Here is a 21,602-nt window from a genome sequence, read left to right on the forward strand (position 1 = left end):
TCAGTGTACATTCTCAAGTCTTCATTCAATATATCTCTATTCCCGTTTCAGTTTTGGAATCTGATAATTTTTTTCCTCTCTCTTCCTGGAACTCTGTTCATGCATTTTTAAAATGTGGCATGAACATTCTTTATCAGTTTGCTCCTGTATTTTGTTGTTTATTTTATTTAGTAGGCTTTTTACAGTGTATGCAATCCTCATGTATTCGTGAATTGAATAATCACCTACTTTTAGTATATAAATAAATTTGGGGGACTCAAAAAATAATCTTGGAAACCATTTTAATTATAGATAGTTTTCAGTCATAAAAATGAAAATATCATAAGCTCACATGTAAGCTTCTAATGTGCCTTGAAAAGTCAGCACAATATAGCACTTAAATAATTACAGTAAGTTATAATGTAATCTACATTGCTTTTATCTGACCTACTGGATGTATAATTATTAGAAGATATTTTAAATATCACAAAAAGACTGTGGGGAATTGAGAAACTTCTTTAGTGAAATGAAGACAACTTCTATTATAAACAAAAATTTAAAAGAAGTGTTTAAAGAAATAATTTATAAATCATAAAAATAAAAAAATGTATATGAATTACTATATAAGCAAGAACTGTCTGAAAATTGTTAAACGTCAAGGAGATGCATTACAGAATTGAATAAATTTATTGATGTAACACATATGGATAGGAAGACTCAATATTGTAAATGTGTCAAGTCTCTTCAAATTGATTTATAGTTTTAATATAACCCCAATCCAATTGCCATGCACATATTTTTTCATTTTTGGAGAAAGCTTATTCTAAAATCTGTCAAAACAATTGAAAAGAGTTAACCATTGTCAAGGTCTTCTTCAAAGGGAACAATATAGATGTAGGACTTGTTCAACAAAATAAGATTTTTAAAAAAAAAATAAGATTGTATGCATTCTGACAAATCAGTACTTTTTGCAGGATAGGCAATAGAGATCTTGAAAATAAGGCACACATATAGAGTTGCTTCATATATGACAACTGTCACTAAAGAGCCATTAGGTAAACAGAAACTTCTCAATAGTTGTTGCTATAATATTTCAACATCCAGAAGGAGAAATAAAGGAAATTTGACTATTTACTCTACTTCATTCTAGGTAGACTAAACACCTAATTAAGAAACCCAATACAAAAATTTTAGAAGATAAGAATATTTTTTTAAACTAAAGTCTGGGGAGAATTTTCTTAAAACACAAAACATATTACCCAATAAATTATATGATAAACAAAAAAATGAGAATGTCTATTTATTAAAAGAAGGTGTCTTTTGTTTATTTTTTAGACTGTCATCTAGAAGAACATGTCAATGTTTCTAAGACATGACAACATCAGTCAATAGGAAATATGTAAAACATTCAAACAAAAAATATTGGACAAACTATTTTTAAAGTTCCTTCACAAAGGCAGATATCCAAATGGCAAATTGATGCATGAAAAGATATAAAACTCATTTCAAAGTGGGGAAAAAGCCTCTTTAAATAGCCAACCGATTGGCAAAAAAATATGTAAAAAGTCACTTAAATATCAATTGGTAGTAATATTGAGAAATGAATTATCAAATATTCATGCAATTGAATATTATAACTGAAAATAAGTGAAAGGTATTAATCAATACAGACAAAAATTATCCTCTAAAATGTGTTGAGAAAAATTTCAGTCATGAAGAATACAGAATATTAGAATCCAGCTATGTAGAATTTAAAAATATACTTTACCAAAGTGTTTTTTTTAAAAAATGGATAGTAAAATCAAAGGAAAGAAAATGAATTATAAATATTAAATTCAAGGTAAGTCTGAGAAAGGGAAGATTCTAAAACTGATGAGATACCCAAGATGTTTCAACTATTAATTTTCTCAAAGTTTATGCAAATGTTTGTGTTTGCTCTGTTCATCTTTTATATCTTATTGTATTTATCCAATATCTCTTTGTTCTCTAGCCTCAGTTAATTGGGAAGTTATTGGAGGGAGATTGTGAGTTCAAGGCCAGCCTAGACAACAGAGATATACCCTGTCTCTTGTATTAAATAAAAAGAAAACACCTCTTGAATACACACTCATTTTATGATAGAAATCTCAAAAATTGTTTTTCAAAAGTGTATTTTAGAGAGCAGGCAATACAATGGTATTTTTAATGGGAAAATTATAGCTAATATTAAAGCTAATAAAATTAGTATTTCAGTAATATGTCCCCTAATGCATAGATTTTAGTTATTTAGAAGGGCTAGACACTGAGGCTATTGTTTTGCCATTGTTGTTTTGTTTTCCATCATAGTCTACATTTCACAAAAGCAGTTTGGATTTCTGACATCCAAACTTTTTTTTGTCTTATTTTTCCCATAACATCTCCTTCTATTTTTTTTAGCAAATTTATGCATTCCAAGGAAATTCCCCACTGCATTTTTTAAAATCAAAATTGAATGCCCTTCAGAAGAGTTATACTTTGCCCTTCCCTTTGTGAACAAATACATCATGCTTTTCTTATTCCCTCAGAAATGCAGTTATCTTTGGCAAACAAACCTCTACCTCAAATCCTTGGGCTGGGGGGAATATTGCTCAATTCTTCTTCTTTGGGTTTTGTGTACAATATCGAGCTTGTGGTTGCAGCAATTTAAGAATTAATTTAATTTAAAAATGTTTTCATAGTAATTTATGCCAAGAATATCTTCCAAGATACTTTTTGGTTTTTAAAAAGATCTGTTTTTTCCATTTACTTTTAACCATCTTTGTTCAAAACACAGTCCTTAGTTGCGCTAACGTGAGCCTTAGAGACTGTGAACTTGTTTCCAATGTGTGGTCAGAGGCTACATAATGTGCTTTTATCTACTGGCCATTTTTTGTTCCCTTTGAAGAGTCCTTAGAACATTATTTGTACATTTACTGTCTTCTTAATCACATTGTATTACTGGATTCTTGTCAGATAACCAAAGGTGAAATTATTTTACTAACCAGGAATTATAAAAGAATGCTAATTTTATGGAGAATTCAAAGTTCTCAACAAAATTACTGCTGCTAACATATTTGAGACTCTTGTTAAAGATGGACACTTTGAAGAATGGTTAGTTATTACTTATAAAAGACTCATAAGATTATCAAATTCAGTTCCTGACAACAAATTTTCACCTGAAGACAATTAGGAGTCAGAGTCCAGGGGATGTGGAGAGGTTTGCATCTCCTCAATGGTACAGTCTCAAGGCTGGTTCTTGAATGCAGTTATTATATGAGGTAGGGACTAAATTTAGTCTTTTCATGTTGAGGGAAAGTAATCTATTTCAGTATCTTGACCTGAAGCTGGGGACTGAGTAGACCTGGAGGGCATCTGAGACATTTTCCAGTGTTCTGCAAGAACAAAACATTTTAGTAATATAGTTACAATATCATTTGCAATTTTTCCCAAACATTTCATGATTGTAGAGATTTTCAGTGGATAAATAGTATATAATATTACACGGAATTAATACAGAAGCAGATTATGATAATTCAGCTCTTTTTTATTAAGTCAGACACTAAAGATATTTACAAAAAGAGAAAAGAATGCTGCTCTTTTATTATTTTTATTTTCAAAGTATAATTATTTTCATATAAAAGAGTCAGTATGTTATGTAATAGGCATTTTTGTTTGCTTATGTTAAATTGTTTACCTTATACTAAATATTCTCAATTTTAGTTTCACATAGGGTAAATAATAACTCGTGTGAATAATGTTAAATATAGTTTCTTAAATGAGAAACTCATTTTTTAATCTGACATTCAAATTGTTTAATTGGAAGAAAGACGTAGATACACAAAAATATAGTCATACTTAATAAACCACTGAGAATTTTTCTTAAAAAGCAATTTTTCCTATCAAAATTTGTGCTAAAGAAAAAATGTCTTTCTAAATAAATAGTTTTAAATTTCAATAATTTTACATACGTATATACCTACATAATCAACACGTAAAATAATACATGGCATATTTTCAAGAATGTCTTTTTTTTCTTTAAGCAATGCTCCTCTCCAAATACAATATCAGTTCTAAAATTACACTTAAATTTTTCCTGTTTTTGCATTTCATATAATCAGAACCCAAAAATATATACCCATTGGGACTTCTTTTGCTCAATATAATGTCAGTGGTATTATCTTTGAGTGAAACAGCAGTTCTCTTTTTATTATGGCATTAGTATATTGTAGTAGTACAGTACAGTATTGTACCATTGAATAAAGCTGCATGAGTGCTGGGGCTGGGGCTCAGTGATAGAACACTTGCCTAGTGCCTGTGAGGCCCTGAGTTTGATCCTCAGCACCACATAAAAATAAATAAAATAAAGGTATTGTGTCCAACGACAACTAAAAAATAAATATATTATTTTAAAAAGCTGCATGAACATTCTTGCACATAGAATTTTGTGGGCAAATGCAGTCATTTTTATCAGATATATTATTTGGAAGTGGAAATCCTTGGTCATATTATAGTTTTAGGAGACAGTGGCACCATACCATGTGATTACTGACAAGATACATACCTATTTTGGGAAATGCCTGTTCAAGTATTTTACTTATTGATTTTACACTCCATATTACATAGAGAAGTTACTTGTTTCTGTGATTTAAAAACATCATTTTCTATTCTCTGACTTTTACAAATGGAACTTTTTATTGTTTATTAGAACAAAATCATTTAATTATGCTAAGCGAAATAGCCAGTCCTAAAAATCCAAAGGCCAAATGTTCTCTCTGATATGTAGATGCTAACTCACAACAAGGGAGGGTGAAGAATAGAAATTCATTGGATTAGACAAAGGAGAACAAAGGGAAGGAAGGTGGGAGGGGAATAGGAAAAACTGTAGAATTAATTGGACATAACTTTCCTAGCCTTGTATATGAACACACGATCAGGGTAACTCCACATCATGTCCAACCACAAGAATAGGATCCTACTAGAATAAGTTATATTCCACGTATGTGCAATATGCCAAAATGCATTCTACTGTCATGTATGTCTAAAAAGAACAAAACAAATGTTTAAAAAGAGTTTATTAGAGAATTTAAAAAAGAATAAAATCATTCATATTTACTTGCTGATCAGTGATTTTTGTATGCTTATTCAACTAGTCTAATATTGTAAAAAATTACTTATTGTATTCTTTTTTGGTTGAAAAATCAGTGTTTTATATTTTACATTAGTTCTATGATGAGTTTCAAATTGTCTTGTATATTATGAGGAAAAAATGAGATTCATTTATTTTTCCATATGGATAGTCCATATGGATGTAATGCCATTTACTTTTAAATGTATTTCTTCTCAGAATGGCCCTTTTTAGGTCAATCAGTTGACCATAATCTATTATTCCTGGACAGTATATCCTGCTCCTAATATATTTCTATATTAATTTTTTTAAACTAAGTATTGAACATTTTTTTCTCATATTGTTTATTTCTTAAAAATATTGTGTAAATTCTAATTTGGCAAAGAATGATGTCAAATAGTTCATGATACATGTGCTAATGCCCTCAGCCAACACAATCAATGAACATTGGAGCTCACTAAGCAGTAAGTCAACTCAGTGAGCACTAATGCAGGGCATTATCATATGTCAAAAGTCATTCTATTGTTTTATTAAGTAGATAAAAATGTATGCAGTCCTTATTAATATTAGTAAAATTTACATACACCAGAAACATATAACCATAGGGAAAGAAAGTTCAAAATATGAATAAAAAATAACACCTCTATTTTTTTCTTTTCCTTAAGAATATGCTTGAAATTCTATAAGGTAAGGGAATAAATACTATAAAAAGAACTTTATAGGAGTTTTAAAATGTAAATGTCAAATAATGAATAAATATTATTTCCCTGGGAAATTTTCATTGTTTGGAATTTTTCTGAAGGGTGCTAATTTATGATGAGTGTGAAAATTGATTTATATATTTCATTTAATTAGGTATTAGCCAAGTTTCTATTTGCTAATTGAGTTGTTTTAGTATTACATTGTTAATATAAGTAATAATTAATATGGAAATAATAGTGACTATGATGCTCATTCACATTGCAAGGACAATTTAAGTATTAAATTTATATTCCTCTCTATAAAATGTCCTGCAAAACAATGATTTAACCCTGGAAGTTCACACATTTAAAAATTAAGTGTTCTTTTTAAAGTCCTAAGTCAGTATCTATGGAGATTATAATCTGGAATCTCTTATATTTGCCCCTCCAGAAAGTCTACTCCCTTTATTATTATTATTATTTTATTATGTAAAATAGATGTTATGTAAAATAAAATTAAGAACTCTTTTTTGTTATAATTGTTTCTATTTTTTGTTTTAATATTAATTTGTAACAGTTGTCTTAAAAATATATACCCATTAGCAAAACTCTCCTTATTTACACACCTTGATTGCCCAGTACTCTCTATATGTAAATTAGACAAACGTTTTGAGTGTGATGTTCAGATATTCCATATTCTTAGAAATGTTATGTCTGCTTGATCACTTGGTAATTATGAGAAATGGGTTGATATTATATGAGATTACTGCAGTTGTATTTATAAGCATTTTGTACACTTATCCATGTTTTTCCTTATTTTTCTGGTAGGCATTTTGATTATGATTTGGTGAGCTTCTCATTTGATTAGGTCTACATAGGTTCTTATAAACCTCATACATGTGAACGTCCACACTGTTTCTGAGATGGGAAAAGTTTTCTGTAACACTCTCATTAAAAATGTTATTTATGGCTTTAGTTTTATCTTCACATTCTCTTCTATCCCAATGATTACAGGCTGGCTTTTGTAATGTTGTCCCAGAGTTCTTGTGCATTCTTATCATGTTATATAATTTTTCCCTTTATTGTATTCTGTGTACTAAAGATCACATATCCTGTCTTCAAGACCAGAAGTTTGTCTTCTGGGGCTGAATTTCTACTGTGTGCAATTTAATCTGATGCTTTCAAGTGAATTTTTAATTTGATTAATTGTATCTTTCATTTCTTGGAGTTCTCCTTAGTTTCTTTTTCTTTTTTCGTATTAAAATGATTTTTCATATCCTGTATTTGCTCACTTAATTTCCTACTTAAATTTCTTCTTTATGGTTCATTGAACATTTTAATAATCTTTTTTTTTTATATAATCATTCTCTAGAATTTTTTTCACAACACTATCAGTGGGATCCTTTGTTGGGGATTGTGGATTTTGGGAGGAGAATTTTTTGCCTTCTTATGTTTTCAAAAGTCTTGTGCATCAATTGAAATAGATTCACCTACCTCTTTTTTTTTTTTTTTAAATGTGTGGCCTTTGTGTGTAATTATTTGTTTTGGAATTTCTGTTTATGAGTAGATGAGTAGATGCCAAGGGGTGAGACCTGAGGTTCTCTCTGTTCCTCCTTGGGTCTTTGGGGTTGGTTTTGAAGTTTTGTCACAATTCTTTAAGTGATATCTGGACTTAGATGGAGTAGATTGTGTGTGAAGAAAGTTGTTTGGCTGAGATGTATTTCTCTGCTAAAGTATCTCTACTGTGTGATCTTGAAGTGCCTCAGTCTCTTTCTGGCCCCTCTTAGAGGGAGAGGGGAGGCAGGTGTGAGAACAGATTTGTAGCTTTTTTTTTTTTAATTTTTTATTGTTGGTTGTTCAAAACATTACAAATTTCTTGATATATCATATTTCACACTTTGATTCAAGTGGGTTATGAACTCCCATTTTTACCCCATATACAGATTGCAGAATTACATCAGTTACACATCCATTGATTTACATATTGCCATACTAGTGTCTGTTGTGTTCTGCTGCCTTTCCTATCCTCTACTATCCCCCCCCTCCCCTCCCCTCTTCTCTCTCTACCCCCTCTACTGTCATTCATTTCTCCCCCTTGTATTATTTTTCCCTTTCCCCTCACTTCCTCTTGTATGTACTTTTGTATAACCCTGAGGGTCTCCAGATTTGTAGCTTTTGCTGAATGTCTGGTGTTTACTTTGATGTCCCATAACATTATTTGCCACATATATGGGAATGGTGGGGTCAGTATTTAATATTAGGGCCAACAATAAAATACTGTGCAATAGGTGAGAAATTTAACTACTATGCTATCTAGTATATTAAAAGTCACACCAACTTGAATGGGGATTACATAGTCTAATCATTATTTTTTTCCTCTTCTATTCTTTGTATAAAAGTGTAGCTTAAGATTGAGTGTCAATAATGTATGTTTGAAGCAAGGTGTGCTGTCCTTTCTCTGTAGGTTTCTGCCACCCCACTGAATAGAGCAAAGTAAACAATAGTAACAATCATTGCAAACAATATGCAGCATTAAAGTAAATACCCAGTTTCTACTGTGACATCTTCAATATTAATTATCACCAAAAAACAGGAAAAGTGGGATCAGCAATTGTCAACAGTAAAAATAATAACAATGAACCACATGTGGCTTTAAAGGAATCAGCAGATGTCAACTAGATCATCCACAACAGTAATGATCCTATCAGCATTCATGGTGGGGACAGGCATTATATAAGCCAATTAATTCTGAAAGATGGTGAAAATACAGTTAATTAGCAAAAAAACAAAATGTGTTAGGAAGGTAGAAAAAAAGTTTACAATTTCAGTAAGTGAAGAGGAACACTGCAGAAGAGATGTCACAGGTGATGATTATAAGGAAGGAGGGGGAAAAACAGGAAAAGCAAAGTACTGGGAGAGAGAAGAGAACAATAGAATACAGTATTTTCAGTTATATAATACTAGTGTCAGTTGGAGTATTTTCCATTCAGACTAGTTTGGCATACTCCCAGGGTATAGCTTATGTAGAGGTCTGTGCAGGGAGTTACAGAAGCTTGGGATTAGACAAATCAGGCTCTAGAGGATTTTGGGGGTGATTGCTGCTTTGGTACTTTCAGGTACCTTAATTAATCGAGCCATACTCATTATAGCTCTGCCAATTAGCCAGCCTGTAAGTAACTTGCTAAGAGGGACATAGTGGTCAAGAGGAACACATGTGGTAATAAGGAAAAATAGGTATTTTTATTCAATGTAAATCTCCTATCCTTTATTTATTGATTAATATTCACCAAATGCATTTGACCCAATATAAACTTACAGACTTCAGAGTCTTTTATAGAAATAGTAAATTTTCAGTTTGAGAATGTCATAAATGTATATGTTCAGAAAACTACGGATAAATCTGCATAAAAGACAAATGTATATCCTTTGTTGAAATTTTCCCTGGGCCATCCTAGCCCCTTATTTCCAATAATATGTTTCTATGCACATTATTTCCTAAGTTATATGCAGCTACATCTGAGTGAAATTTCTGTACCATTCTTTTATTACTGGAATGGAAAGGATACATAAAATATTTATTTAAGATGCTGTAAATTTTGATGCTCTGACCCCAAAATCTATGAACACTAAACTATACTGTAAGAAAAAAATTTCTTAATGGGAAATACTAAAACTATATAGAAATAACAGAATTACTTAAAGCATAGAAAAATAGAGATGCTATCATTTTATGCAAGTCACAAAGCATTAGTTATGGAAACAATATAGAAGCCTAAAAATGTCTTTTTTATTACATTGAGCAAAATAAATGAACTGCAAAATTGTATGTTATGATTTTTGTTAAGTACATATATATACTTAACAAAAATCATAATCTCCCATATATATATATATATATATATATATATATATATATATATGAGATTTAACAATCACATAAAAATGATAGAGCTGATTCTTAAAAGAATAAGATTGTGAGTAAATATTTCTCTTAAGTATTAAAAATTGTTTTATTATATTTTCATCAAGTTTTTCACCAAAGTGTGAAAAATTCAGTTATGAATGAAATTAAGGTAGTTCAACAATTCTCCTTAAATTATATGTCTGGGATATATGATGCATCTGTCATATGTCCATCAGAGACATGATTCAAAATCTCTCACTCATATGCAAGTGGACTGTCCATTTCATAAAAATATGGTTCCTTGTTTTCATTTCCATGCACTAAGAAGAGGAGAATTAAAATGACATATATATATTCTCATCCTAAATTGTGATCATTGGCATTGGGTTCTTATTTTAACATAAGCTAATCATACTGATCATAATAGTTAAAATCAATCCACATACAGTTATCCCATGGTCACCATCTATTTCATATAAATCTTATAAAGATAGAGATGGAATGTTAACCAAAGAGGGAAGTAGTACAAAGATATAAATTCGAGGAATATAAAACTGGAACTTATGACTGAATTACCTCTTATGCATAAATAAACATATCAAAATGAATTTTATTATTTTGCAAAATTATAAAACACTAACAAAATCATTGTGTGACTAAGTTCCTAAGGAAATCTTTTGAAAAATTTAATTGAGAATTGTGCCAGATCCAGATCCATAAACTGATATGATAAGGTTTAAGATCTTTGTAATATTATTCTTTCCATCTACAAACATGATATAGAGAGATAGACACAAATATATATATGGAAATAAAGATACAAGAAAAGATTTTAAACTTTTACATATATACATATATGTATAGATACAGATAGATAAATAAATGGGAGGAATGGAAGTCCTTTAGATAGGAGAAAGTGGAGGGAGGGGAAGGGAAGGAGCAGGGAGGTAGGAAAGACAGTGGAATGAGATGGACATTATTAACCCAAGTACATGTAGGAAGACACAAATGGTGTGACTCTACTTTATGTATAACCAGAGATGTGAAAAATTGTGCTCTATATGTGTACTCTGAATTGCAGTGCATTCTGTTGTCATATATAACAAATTAGAATAAATAAATGATTTTTTTTAAAAAAGATCATTGTTATATAAATGAATTCATTCCTTCCTTTTTCTACCTCTGCCTGGTTGTCATTAAGATATAGGAAGCAATAATTTTTTTTATTATGTTGATTTGTATCATCTCATCTTATTAAAAGTTCTTATTAGTAATTACCAGATTTTCAGTTGATTAATTTTTTTAGCATACTCTCTCTGTAAGAAAAAACTGGTAAAATTTCTTCAACTCCAAATAATAATAAATGTGCCTCCTTCTTTCATGTTTATTTTTAAATCAAAAATAAAATTGGAATTTAAAATTAATATGGTTAGGTAGAAACTCAAGAAAATTTATAACAATTAAAGTTCGTAGGAATAAATATGAATTTACAAACTTATATGAAGGAGATAATTTTCCTAAAACAAAATACAGCAACCTATGTTTTCATATATTAAAAAACAGATTATTATATTTAAATGTGAATGGACATTAAAACATATGGCAAACTGAAAAAGTATCAGTAAAACTACCATATCCGGTACAATGTTGTCTCAAATGAGTTGTAGAATAACTCAGTATTGGAGACAGAAACATTACTTCCCTTGAAAATTATAATAATCCATATAAGAACTAATGCATCCTAAATGGATTATTTAATTGTCTTAGAAACCCACTTCTACTCGAGAAAGCAAATAATTTCCCCTAACTTTGAGAAAGACAAAATAAAAAAAGTTATAATCTCTTGTTTAAAAGTCACCATGTTCATGTGACATACAGAACAATATGTTCAACTCACACTGGTATGAATTCATAAGATGAATTTTCAATGGAAGATAATAAAATAATCAAAATATTATGAAGCAAAAAAAAAAGATTATGAAGCCTGCTGTTAACAAAAATAATGAAGGCAATTAAGCACCTTTGCTGGGAAAACACATGAGAAGTGAGTTCAAGTGCAGAAGAATCATAACTGGACAAAACTACTCTCTATGTAAGAAAAAAAAAATCAATAAAATTGAAGTTAAATTGGGAACCTCTAAAAGTATCAGCTCTCTGTCATTGGATGGGCTTTCCTGGAGCTTTCCAGGCCATCTACCAGAGAATGTGATTCCTAGTCCATATTTTCTACCTTTAATTTCTTATTTTTTTTAGCTGAGACAGATGATGCTCTACAAACCATTGGCAAATACATAACAAAATTTCAAGCACATCTCAGAGACAGGAGTCCTAGAAATGGTCCATGTTTGAGAATAGACAAAGAACACTGTCTTGGCTTGTTTGAAAGTTGTTTTATGTAATACTAATAAATGGCGAAAGGACTATGAAAATAAAACTATCCTTGTGGGAAAATGTCCACAGCAAATGCGCACTCAGACACAAACACGTGAAACAAAGGTTTAGTTGAATAAATGTGTGAACTATTGTCAATGAGTAGGAGCCTATGTCTTGTTATGTTAAATACTGTTAAGCACTTTCAAAGCAGACATAATCTTGATAAGTATGGGGCATGTAGTTACTAACCAGATTTGCAGAAACTTGAATTGGCTCATCTTGTCTGTATAAAAGATCAAGTCATAAGTAAAATAAAAATAAAAAAGAATACATGCTAAAAATTTACAGCTACTTTTATGGTCAATAATTATAAACTAATAACTATGTTATTTTCTGGGCTTCTGAGTTTTGGACATTTTTCTTGGCCAGTATTAAAATCTCTATTACACTCTAATTCCTTGAAAGTTCCAATTTATGTCCATTTAGCATTCTACTACTAAGTATGCTTGAATGCATGCACCTTTCTGATGAGTGAATTTTAAAGTGATGTATAATCCTAAAAATGTAAACCACAGCAAATGCACACTCAGACACTTAAAAGTCAAACAAAGGTTTAGTTGAATAAATGTATGAACTATTAGTCAATGAATATGGGTCTATATCTTGTTTTGTTAAATACCGTTAAAGATTTTCAAATAAATCATTTCGGAAAGACATATGAATCCTCTTTTCTCGTCAATGAAATACTAAAGCCAATCTAATTGATAGTTGTAAAGATTAAATTATTTATCTAAATTCGCATGTTCACAAAAATGACAAAGTTAGAACTTAACTGTATATAATGTCATAGTGCCAGGCTGACCCTTTCTATAAAGAAGCAGTCACGTATGAAGTGACATGCATGAATAGGATACCTTAAGGATGGGGATATTACCAAGTTCCCCATGAGCAAAGACAGGGAGCACTCTGCGACAATCTCTAAAAATCATTACTATTTTGACAGCATGATTTCAAAGATATATGCTACTTAGAAGAATAATTAAATTCTATAGTAAATATTTTTAGTCAAAGTGAAACAGCTTTACATGCTGGGTTTACTGGTGGTTAAAAAATTATGGAGAACAAAGTAAACAACGCATAATCTGGTCAGGAGAGGCAGTAGAAGAATTAATATGCTAGGCAGAATGTTAGGAAAGGTACAATTTCAAGCGCTAATAAGTTCTTACGTTAATTAATTTTCTCATCACAAAAATAGTGAACAAATAAATGTTTAAGTTTAAATGATTAGGAGATAAGTACTCCAGCAGAAAAAAAAAAACAAAAAACAAAAACAAACTGCCACAGTCTGGCTGGGCACAAAATCACGAGCCACTCAAGCAGGAACAAAGTTTATTTTTTGAAACTGCCGCCAATGTCCGGTACCGCCCAGGAAGGATTTTTTCCACCCATGCGGCCTCCTCTTGGACCGCAGAGAGAGCTCCTCCCCCGGAACTCCCTCCTACTGTACTTCCCCAACCAATGGGAACTCTCCAGGAGTCCCATAGCCGGCCTAGGTGAACAGCAGGAATCCAATATCCATATGAATGCAAATCTTAACATAATCATATCATCTCAATGGCTAGCTGGCGTCACCTTTCGACCAAAAATGCCATGCATCATATACTTGGCTCTTAGCAACAAACAAAACAAAACTCTGCCAGAAGCTAAGCACCATCTTTGTAACTTTTTTTTTGGTTGGAGTTGGGGATACATTAAAAGTGAAACAAAATCTCAATTTAGGCTCACAGATAATCCAAAGAGGCCAATGTTGAAATTATGTCTCCTGTCTTGAAGCAAGATAGAACATCAAGAGTTATGAGCAAAAATAATGAATAGGGAGAGGGTACGTTAAACTACAGCATGATTTCCATAGCCATCCAACTGCACAGGTCTTTGAAAATTCTCAGCCTTTCAGGAGTTTTCTGGAGGGACACCAAATTTTAATGTCTCATGGCTTCAGGTTGGTCCTTCAGGCTAGTCCTTCAAAATCACACTATTTGGAGTGGGGTACCTAAAACAGGCATGTTTGAATTTTTACAAGAACTTAATTATTCTGAGTATCAATGGAGAGCCTGTTGCCTAGATTTGAAAATTTGGATGTAGTATTGTAAATTTGGATGTAGTATTGTAAACAACAACAACAAGAAGAAAACAAGGGATTCAGATGATTTCAGGTTTGTTTCAAAACCTAATATGCTATTTTTCTATGAGTCTAAATTTCCAGAAGTTCTCTTTTTAAAACTGCCTATTCGCTGCTTGTAGTTTAATTTCCTTCCAGGAATATTAAGATTCATAGAACAATTGTCAATCAATTTTTGATTTTTTGGATAGTATTTCAAGACCACTACTTTTTTTGTTTGTTTGTTTGCTTTTAGTACAAATGCATGGCATTTCAGGTATAGTTTGGGCTAACCAGGGAACTTAACTAGTAATAATGGTGCTATTTATGTGATAATAGTTATTTAGAAATTAAAATGAGTGATTTAAAAATTACCTTGGAGGCACCACATGTTTTTTTTTTTTTTTTTTTTTGGTAGGTTCACTGCAAGCTTTATTATACATTTCAGAATTATACTCCAAATTGTTGCTAGGATTTGTCACTAGCATTCTGCTCTTTGTCAGAGAACATCAGAATAAATTGTAGAAAAGGTAAAATAAGAATGGAACAAGGTAGCAGCTAGACATATTAGTGGAAAGTAATGTCAAAAATATGGAATAGTATAAATCCTGTTTTAGAAAAGCTGGCAGTATTGCAGGGATTATCTGCACCTTTGTTTACCATATCGGCCTCTTTTGTGTGTAACGATGATAGAATGTTGTTAAGGTATAGTCAAGTGGATGGATTAAATGCAGCTTGGATTAGTCCAAAATAAAGATTCAAAAATTAATAGTTACATGATATTTAGGATTTGGTACATTGCAGAAGAGGACTAGTAGTTGGGAGAAAAAAATTTAAATGATCTAATATTACATTTATAGTTGCTAATGTTCTACTCGCTCATATTTCCCTTGTAGGATAACTGAGTTGAGAGGATCTCAATTTTTTTTCACTAAAATACAAGACATTGCATCGGGAATGTTAAAATGAGTTTAAATCAACAAGGTTTTAAAATCAAATTGACTCATTTTTAAAGTGAGTTAAAATCAAAATGAATTATCATCAGAAGGAGGCTGAATTGGGTCATGTTAATAAAATGGAAAAAGCACGAAAACCTGATGAAGCTTGGCAGTTTCATCATCATAAACATTCTCTGCTGAGATAATGAACTTGACAATACCTCTTCTTATTCTTAAAATGTGATAGCACAGAATCATTGTACAAAATCTCAGAATGAGTGCAATTCTTGCTGACTATAGAATCATTCCAAGGAGCCTATGATTGATGCATTATTACAAACTGACTTCTTCATGTTCTTTAGAGGAAGGACTAGAATAAGAATAACTTGGTTCTTCTTATAATGTCTGGGTAATACTTCCAGAGATCTTAAATAATGGTGGGTGATTTGCAGAAGTTGGTTATTCAAATTCACTTACTGGAGTGTTAAAATGACAGTGAAATTTTCAACTGGAAAGGTTTTCTCCAAAATGATGATTACAGCAAGACCTCATTTATTCAACTCACTGCTAAGCAGAAGTGAGGTTTGTCCAAATATTTCTGTGGTATAAATTATTTTGTACCGTGTACATTCTTAGAGCCACTACCTCCCATCACCAACCCAAGAGGAATTCTTGAGGTTCTGCTCAGGAACATATTAGACAGGATCTTATATGTTAGTTTTGACCTCAAGAAATTATTTAGCTGTTCTTTTTTGTCAAGAAAACGTTTAAACTTTACCAGGAATATCTATATTGAATACATATATAATGATAGTCTCAAAGAAAGTTAATCTTATGTTTGCTATCCATTCTGCTAAAAGAAATAGTAGTTGTCCTTGCTCAAATATGGCTGCCAGGGTATTAATTGTCAAACCTTATTAAACACAAATAATTAGAGTCCTCTAGAGACTTTGAGGGAGGGGATACTATAGGATCCCAAATAATCTGTCTGATTGTGATGAAAGGTTAATAATCTTGAGAACTGTTTGCTAATCTTGTTCCCAGAATGTGCTGTCCCCAACTGCAGAATGTACTCCCTTACCTGGTTGCATGCAAACCGCCCACTCGTCCCTCCCTGCCCTCTCCAAGGAAAGTATATAAGCTCTGCTTAAGCTGTTCTCGGGGCTCTCTGCTCTATTCAAGTGAGCTCTGAGCCCCAACATGCTGGACCCCCAATAAACCCTTTGCTGTTGCATGAAACAATCTCTTGGTGGTCTCTTCCTCCGACACTCACCCGACCTTTACATCTGGAGGCCCCAGCGAGATCCGGCAGCAAAGAACAAAAAACCCCAACAGGCTCCTCTCGGGGTAAGTAAGGCACCTCTTTCTGGTTTCAAGTTTCAGGTTAGGGCTTAGCAAAATGGCTGTCGGTGAAGAGCGTGAGCTCTCTCCGACAATAGCTGACAGACGTGTCACAGAGCCACAGGCCACGTCCCTGGGGGACGCCCCAGAGGACTTGGGAAATCGAGGAACAATAGTCTCCTCGACTCAGTGATATTTTGTTTCGAATTCGGTATTGCCAGCCCATCGGGTTTTGCCGACTACTCAGTCCTGGTCTCAGTATTGGACGTCCATTGCCTGTCTTTATTGTCTTGTCTTGTCTGTGTCATATGTCATTACTTTCACTGTTTGTGTATCTTTCATTATGGGACAGAACACTTCAACGCCTCTGTCCCTGATCCTTGATTACTGGACCAAAGTCCACGTAAGGGCTCAAAATCTTTCTTTTTCAGTAAAACGCCGGACCTGGCAGACTCTCTGTGCCTCAGAATGGCCCACCTTTGGAGTTGGATGGCCCCCAAACGATCTTTCTACTCCCCACTAATTCGAAAAGTCAGAGATATTGTCTTTCAGCCGGGGCCACATAGCCATCCACATCAACAGCCGTATATCTTAACTTGGCAGGACCTCTGCAAATCTCCTCCATGGGTGAAGCCTTTCCTTGTTCCTGCCCCCTCTCCTACTCCTTCCCCCACGACTCTATCTCTCAAACCCTCTGCTCCTCCTCCCCCTCCACCCTCTGTTCTCCCTGAGTCTCAAGATTTGACTCTACTGGACTCTCCTCCCCCTCCTTATCCCCTGCCCTCGTCCCCCAACTCCCAACACCCTCTAAGTGATTCCCCTGCTGCTGATTCAGCCTCTCCACCATTGGAGGAAACTAAGCCAGCCCAGCACCCTCCAAATGACTCCCCCGCGGCACACACAGCCCCTCCTCCCCTGGAGGACACTGGCCCGGCTAAAAAAACTTGCGCTGGCAGCGAATGATTAAAAACCCTGAAGCCCCCATGATACTCCCCCTCCGTCCCTAGGGGCCAATGATTGATAACGACCATGGGGGAAAAATGCAAGCCTATCAGTATTGGCCTTTCTCCTCTTCAGACCTATATAACTAGAAAAATAACAATCCCCCTTTTTCCGAGGACCCCACCCAGCTCACAGGTCTGGTTGAATCATTGATGTTTTCACACCAGCCTACTTGGGATGACTGCCAACAACTCCTAGGCACTCTCTTCATGACAGAGAAACGAGAGAGAATCCTCCTGGAAGCTAGAAAAAATATCCTCGGACCAGATGGACGACCAACACAACTTCCCAACATAATTGAAGCTGGCTTCCCCTTGAACCAACTCAACTGGGACCCCAACACCTTTGAAAGTAGGGAGCATCTGTCCACTTATCGCCAGGCTCTAATAGCAGATCTCTGAGTAGCTGCTAGGCGACCAACTAATTTGGCCAAGGTAAGAGAGATTATTCAAGGGCCTGATGAATCTCCCTCTATGTTTCTAGAGAAAATTATGGAGGCATATAGGAGATATACTCCTTTCGATCCTCAGGCAGAGGATCAAAAAACATATATCACGATGGTCTTTATTAGGCAAGCTGCCCTGGATATTAAAAGAAAATTACAATGCTTAGATGGATTACAAGATATGACTTTGAGAGATTTAATCAGAGAAGCCGAGAAGGTATGCTATAAGAGAGAAACTGAGGAAGAGAAGGAACAAAGGAGGGAGAAAGAAAGGGAGCAAAGGGAGGATGAGAGAAGCAAAAAACAGACTAAGGCATTGACTAAGGTCCTGGTCACAACAACAAATAGGCCAGAAATTAAGAAACAGGGAGAGAGGAAGAGATACCTGGGCTCACACCAGAGGCCACCCCTGGCCTCAGATCAATGTGCCTACTGTAAAGAAAAAGGACACTGGGCCAAAGAGTGCCCTAGAAAGAGACAGCCACGCCAACCAGCCATTCTGACTCTGGAGGATGACTAGGAAAGTTGGGGCTCGGATCCCCTCCCTGAGCTCAGGGTAACTTTTGAAATGGAGGGGAACCCAGTAAACTTTGAAATGGATACAGGGGCAATATACTCAGCCCTTAAGGCCCCATTGGGCCCTCTATCAAATAAAAGGTCTCTAATTCAAGGGGCTAAAGACAGTAAATATCGGGCTTGGACAACTAAGAGGACCATGGACATGGGGAAAGAAAAAGTCCATCACTCCTTCCTAGTGATCCCAGAATGCCTGGCCCCATTGATGGGCAGAGATCTGCTCACCAAGCTCCGGGCCAGAATAACTTTTAACCCTGAAGGCCCCCAAATGGAATTTCTAAATCCTTCAATAAAAACTCCTATAGTCATGGCTTTAACTATATCAATAGAAGATGAACATCAACTCTTCACACCCCCTAAAACTAATCAAACAGGCAAGCTACCCCAGAAATAGATAACAGATTACCCAGATGCCTAGGCAGAAACTGCTGGGTTAAGCCTAGCCGTGAAACAACCTCCAATAACAGTGGAGTTAAAAACCTCAGCCTCCCCAATCAATGTCAAACAATATCCCCTGAGCAAAGAAACTAAAGATGGGATAAAGCCCCATATTCAGAAATATCTGGCCTTAGGGATCCTAAGGCCCTATCAATCGGCCTGGAACACTCCCCTGCTACCAGTAAAAAAGCCAGGAACCGGGGACTATCGCCCCATTCAAGACCTAAGAGAGATCAACAACAGAGTGCAGGACATTCACCCCACGGTACCTAATCCGTACAATCTGCTTAGCACTCTGAACCCTGAGCGAAAATGGTATACTGTTCTGGACTTAAAAGATGCTTTCTTTTGCTTGCCTCTGCATAAAGATAGTCAGTTGCTGTTTGCTTTCGAGTGGGTAAACCCAGAAACCGGAACATCTGGTCAACTAACTTGGACCAGACTCCCACAGGGGTTCAAAAACTCCCCCACTCTCTTTGATGAAGCCCTCCACAGAGATCTCAACAACTTCAGAACTACGCACCCCGAAGTCACCCTGCTTCAATATATAGATGACCTGCTACTGGCAACTGACACCAAGGAAAACTGTGAGACTGGGACCCAAGCATTATTATCCAAGCTTGCTCAACTTGGATATAAAGCTTCTGCCAAAAAGGCCCAAATTTGCCAGCAAGAAGTAATCTTCCTGGGCTATTCCCTTAGGGGCGATAAACGATGGCTCACTGAGCCCAGAAAACAAACCATTGTGCAGATACCACCCCCATCTAACAAGAAGCAACTCAAAGAGTTTCTTAAGACTGCTGGCTTTTGCAGGTTATGGATACCTGGGTTTGCGTCCTTATACCCTCTATTAAAGGGAGATGCCCAATTCCAGTGGACCCCTGAGCACCAGCAAGCTTTTGATAACATCAAACGAACGCTGCTATCTGCTCAGGCCTTAGCACTCCCAGATGTAGAAAAACCCTTTACTCTCTACATTGAAGAAAAGAAAAGAATAGCACAAGGAGTGCTCACTCAGACTCTAGGACCCTGGAAAAGGCCTATAGCCTACTTGTCTAAAAAGCTGGACCCAATGGCTAATGGATGGCCCCATTGCCTAAAAGCTATAGCAGCGGCGGCCCTACTAATCAAGGATGCTAATAAGTTAATGCTGGGGCAGAAGCTAACCATTATAGCCCCCCATGCCCTAGAGAGCATCATCCACCAGCCACCAGACAGATGGCTATCAAACTCTAGAATAACACACTATCAGAGCCTGTTGCTCGACAAGGACAGAATAACGCTGGGACCCCCCGCCCCGCTTAACCCGGCTACACTACTACCTGAACAATCATCAGGACCCATCACTCATGACTGTCAACATATACTGGCAGAAGAAACCAGTATACGACGGGATTTAAAAGATCAGCCACTGACCCACCCTGAGGTCATATGGTTCACCGATGGCAGCAGCTTCCTCCAGGACGGTAAGCGGCGGGCTGTGGCAGCAATAATTAGTGGAACTAAAGTCATCTGGTCCTCTAACTTCCCGGAGGAAACATCGGCTCAAAAGGCAGAACTAATCCCCCTCAAAAAGGCATTGAAGCTAGCGGCAGGCAAAAAGGCCACCATATACACAGATAGCCACTATGCTTTTGCTACCGCTCATATACACGGGGCTATCTACCAGCAAAGGGGACTATTAACCTCGGCGGGAAAAGAAATAAAAAACAGAGATGAGATCCTCCGCCTCCTCTCAGCAATGCAAAGCCCTAGGGAACTAACTGTAGTGCACTGTCCAGGACACCAGAAAGGAAACGATCCCATAGCGGTTGTGTAACCTCATCCCCTATGAAATTCTCTATGGTGCCCCTCCTCCAGTAAGGGACCTAACCCCAACTCTAAAACCTAAGGATTCCTTTCACACCCCCTTGCTTGACAGACTTAAAGCTTTTGAAAGAAACCAACGATACCTATGGAAACAGCTGGCCACTGCCTACCAACCTGGGGACAAAGGGACTCCACACTGATATCAAATGGGAGACTTCATCTACGTAAGACGACATCAGGTGTCATCCCTGGAACCCCGCTGGAAAGGACCATACCAGGTGCTACTTATAACACCTACAGCGGTAAAGGTAGACGGAATCACTTCCTGGATCCATGCCTTTCATCTCAAGCCTACGCCCTGTCCAGACTCTGCCTGGAAACTGGAAAAGACTGGTAACTCTCTCAAATTGCGTATTCGCCATGTGGATAAGACTATGGACTCTCCCCTTGACCACCAGTAGTCCTAACCCTCATCAGCCCATTCAGCAGCGATGGCTGATCACAAATCCTACTAGACAAGAAGTATGGTCTATCTCGCATACAGCCCCCTTAGGGACCTGATGGCCATCTCTCCACCCAGACATTTGTCAGCTGGCTATAGGTCTTTCCTATTGGGATATCCCTGATGAAGAGGATCCCACTAAAATTCCATTAAATCCCTTCTGTACCATAGATAATGGAAACAAACATTATGGATGTAGGGACACGCTAGCCAGATGTAGGTTGGCTAGCCTAGATTACTATGTTTGCCCAGCAGACTACCGAAGCCGCAAACAGTCACGGCTATGTGGGGGAAAAGCGGACTTCTTCTATAAGTCATGGGGATATGAGCATACA

General features: G+C 35.5%; 1 protein-coding gene across 1 annotated transcript; it reads left to right on the forward strand.

Annotated features, from left to right (window-relative positions):
- Window positions 1–16,838: 16,838 nt before the first annotated feature.
- LOC139706486 (uncharacterized) lies at window positions 16,839–20,775 on the forward strand. Its single transcript, XM_071614769.1, is given in 4 exon segments — window positions 16,839–16,989; window positions 16,992–17,329; window positions 17,452–18,892; window positions 19,091–20,775. Coding segments are annotated over 4 exon segments (3,615 nt in total).
- The last annotated feature ends 827 nt before the right edge of the window (window positions 20,776–21,602 follow it).

The sequence above is a fragment of the Marmota flaviventris genome, chromosome 7 (genome assembly GCF_047511675.1).
Source record: "Marmota flaviventris isolate mMarFla1 chromosome 7, mMarFla1.hap1, whole genome shotgun sequence".
In the NCBI taxonomy this organism is placed as follows: domain Eukaryota; kingdom Metazoa; phylum Chordata; class Mammalia; order Rodentia; family Sciuridae; genus Marmota; species Marmota flaviventris.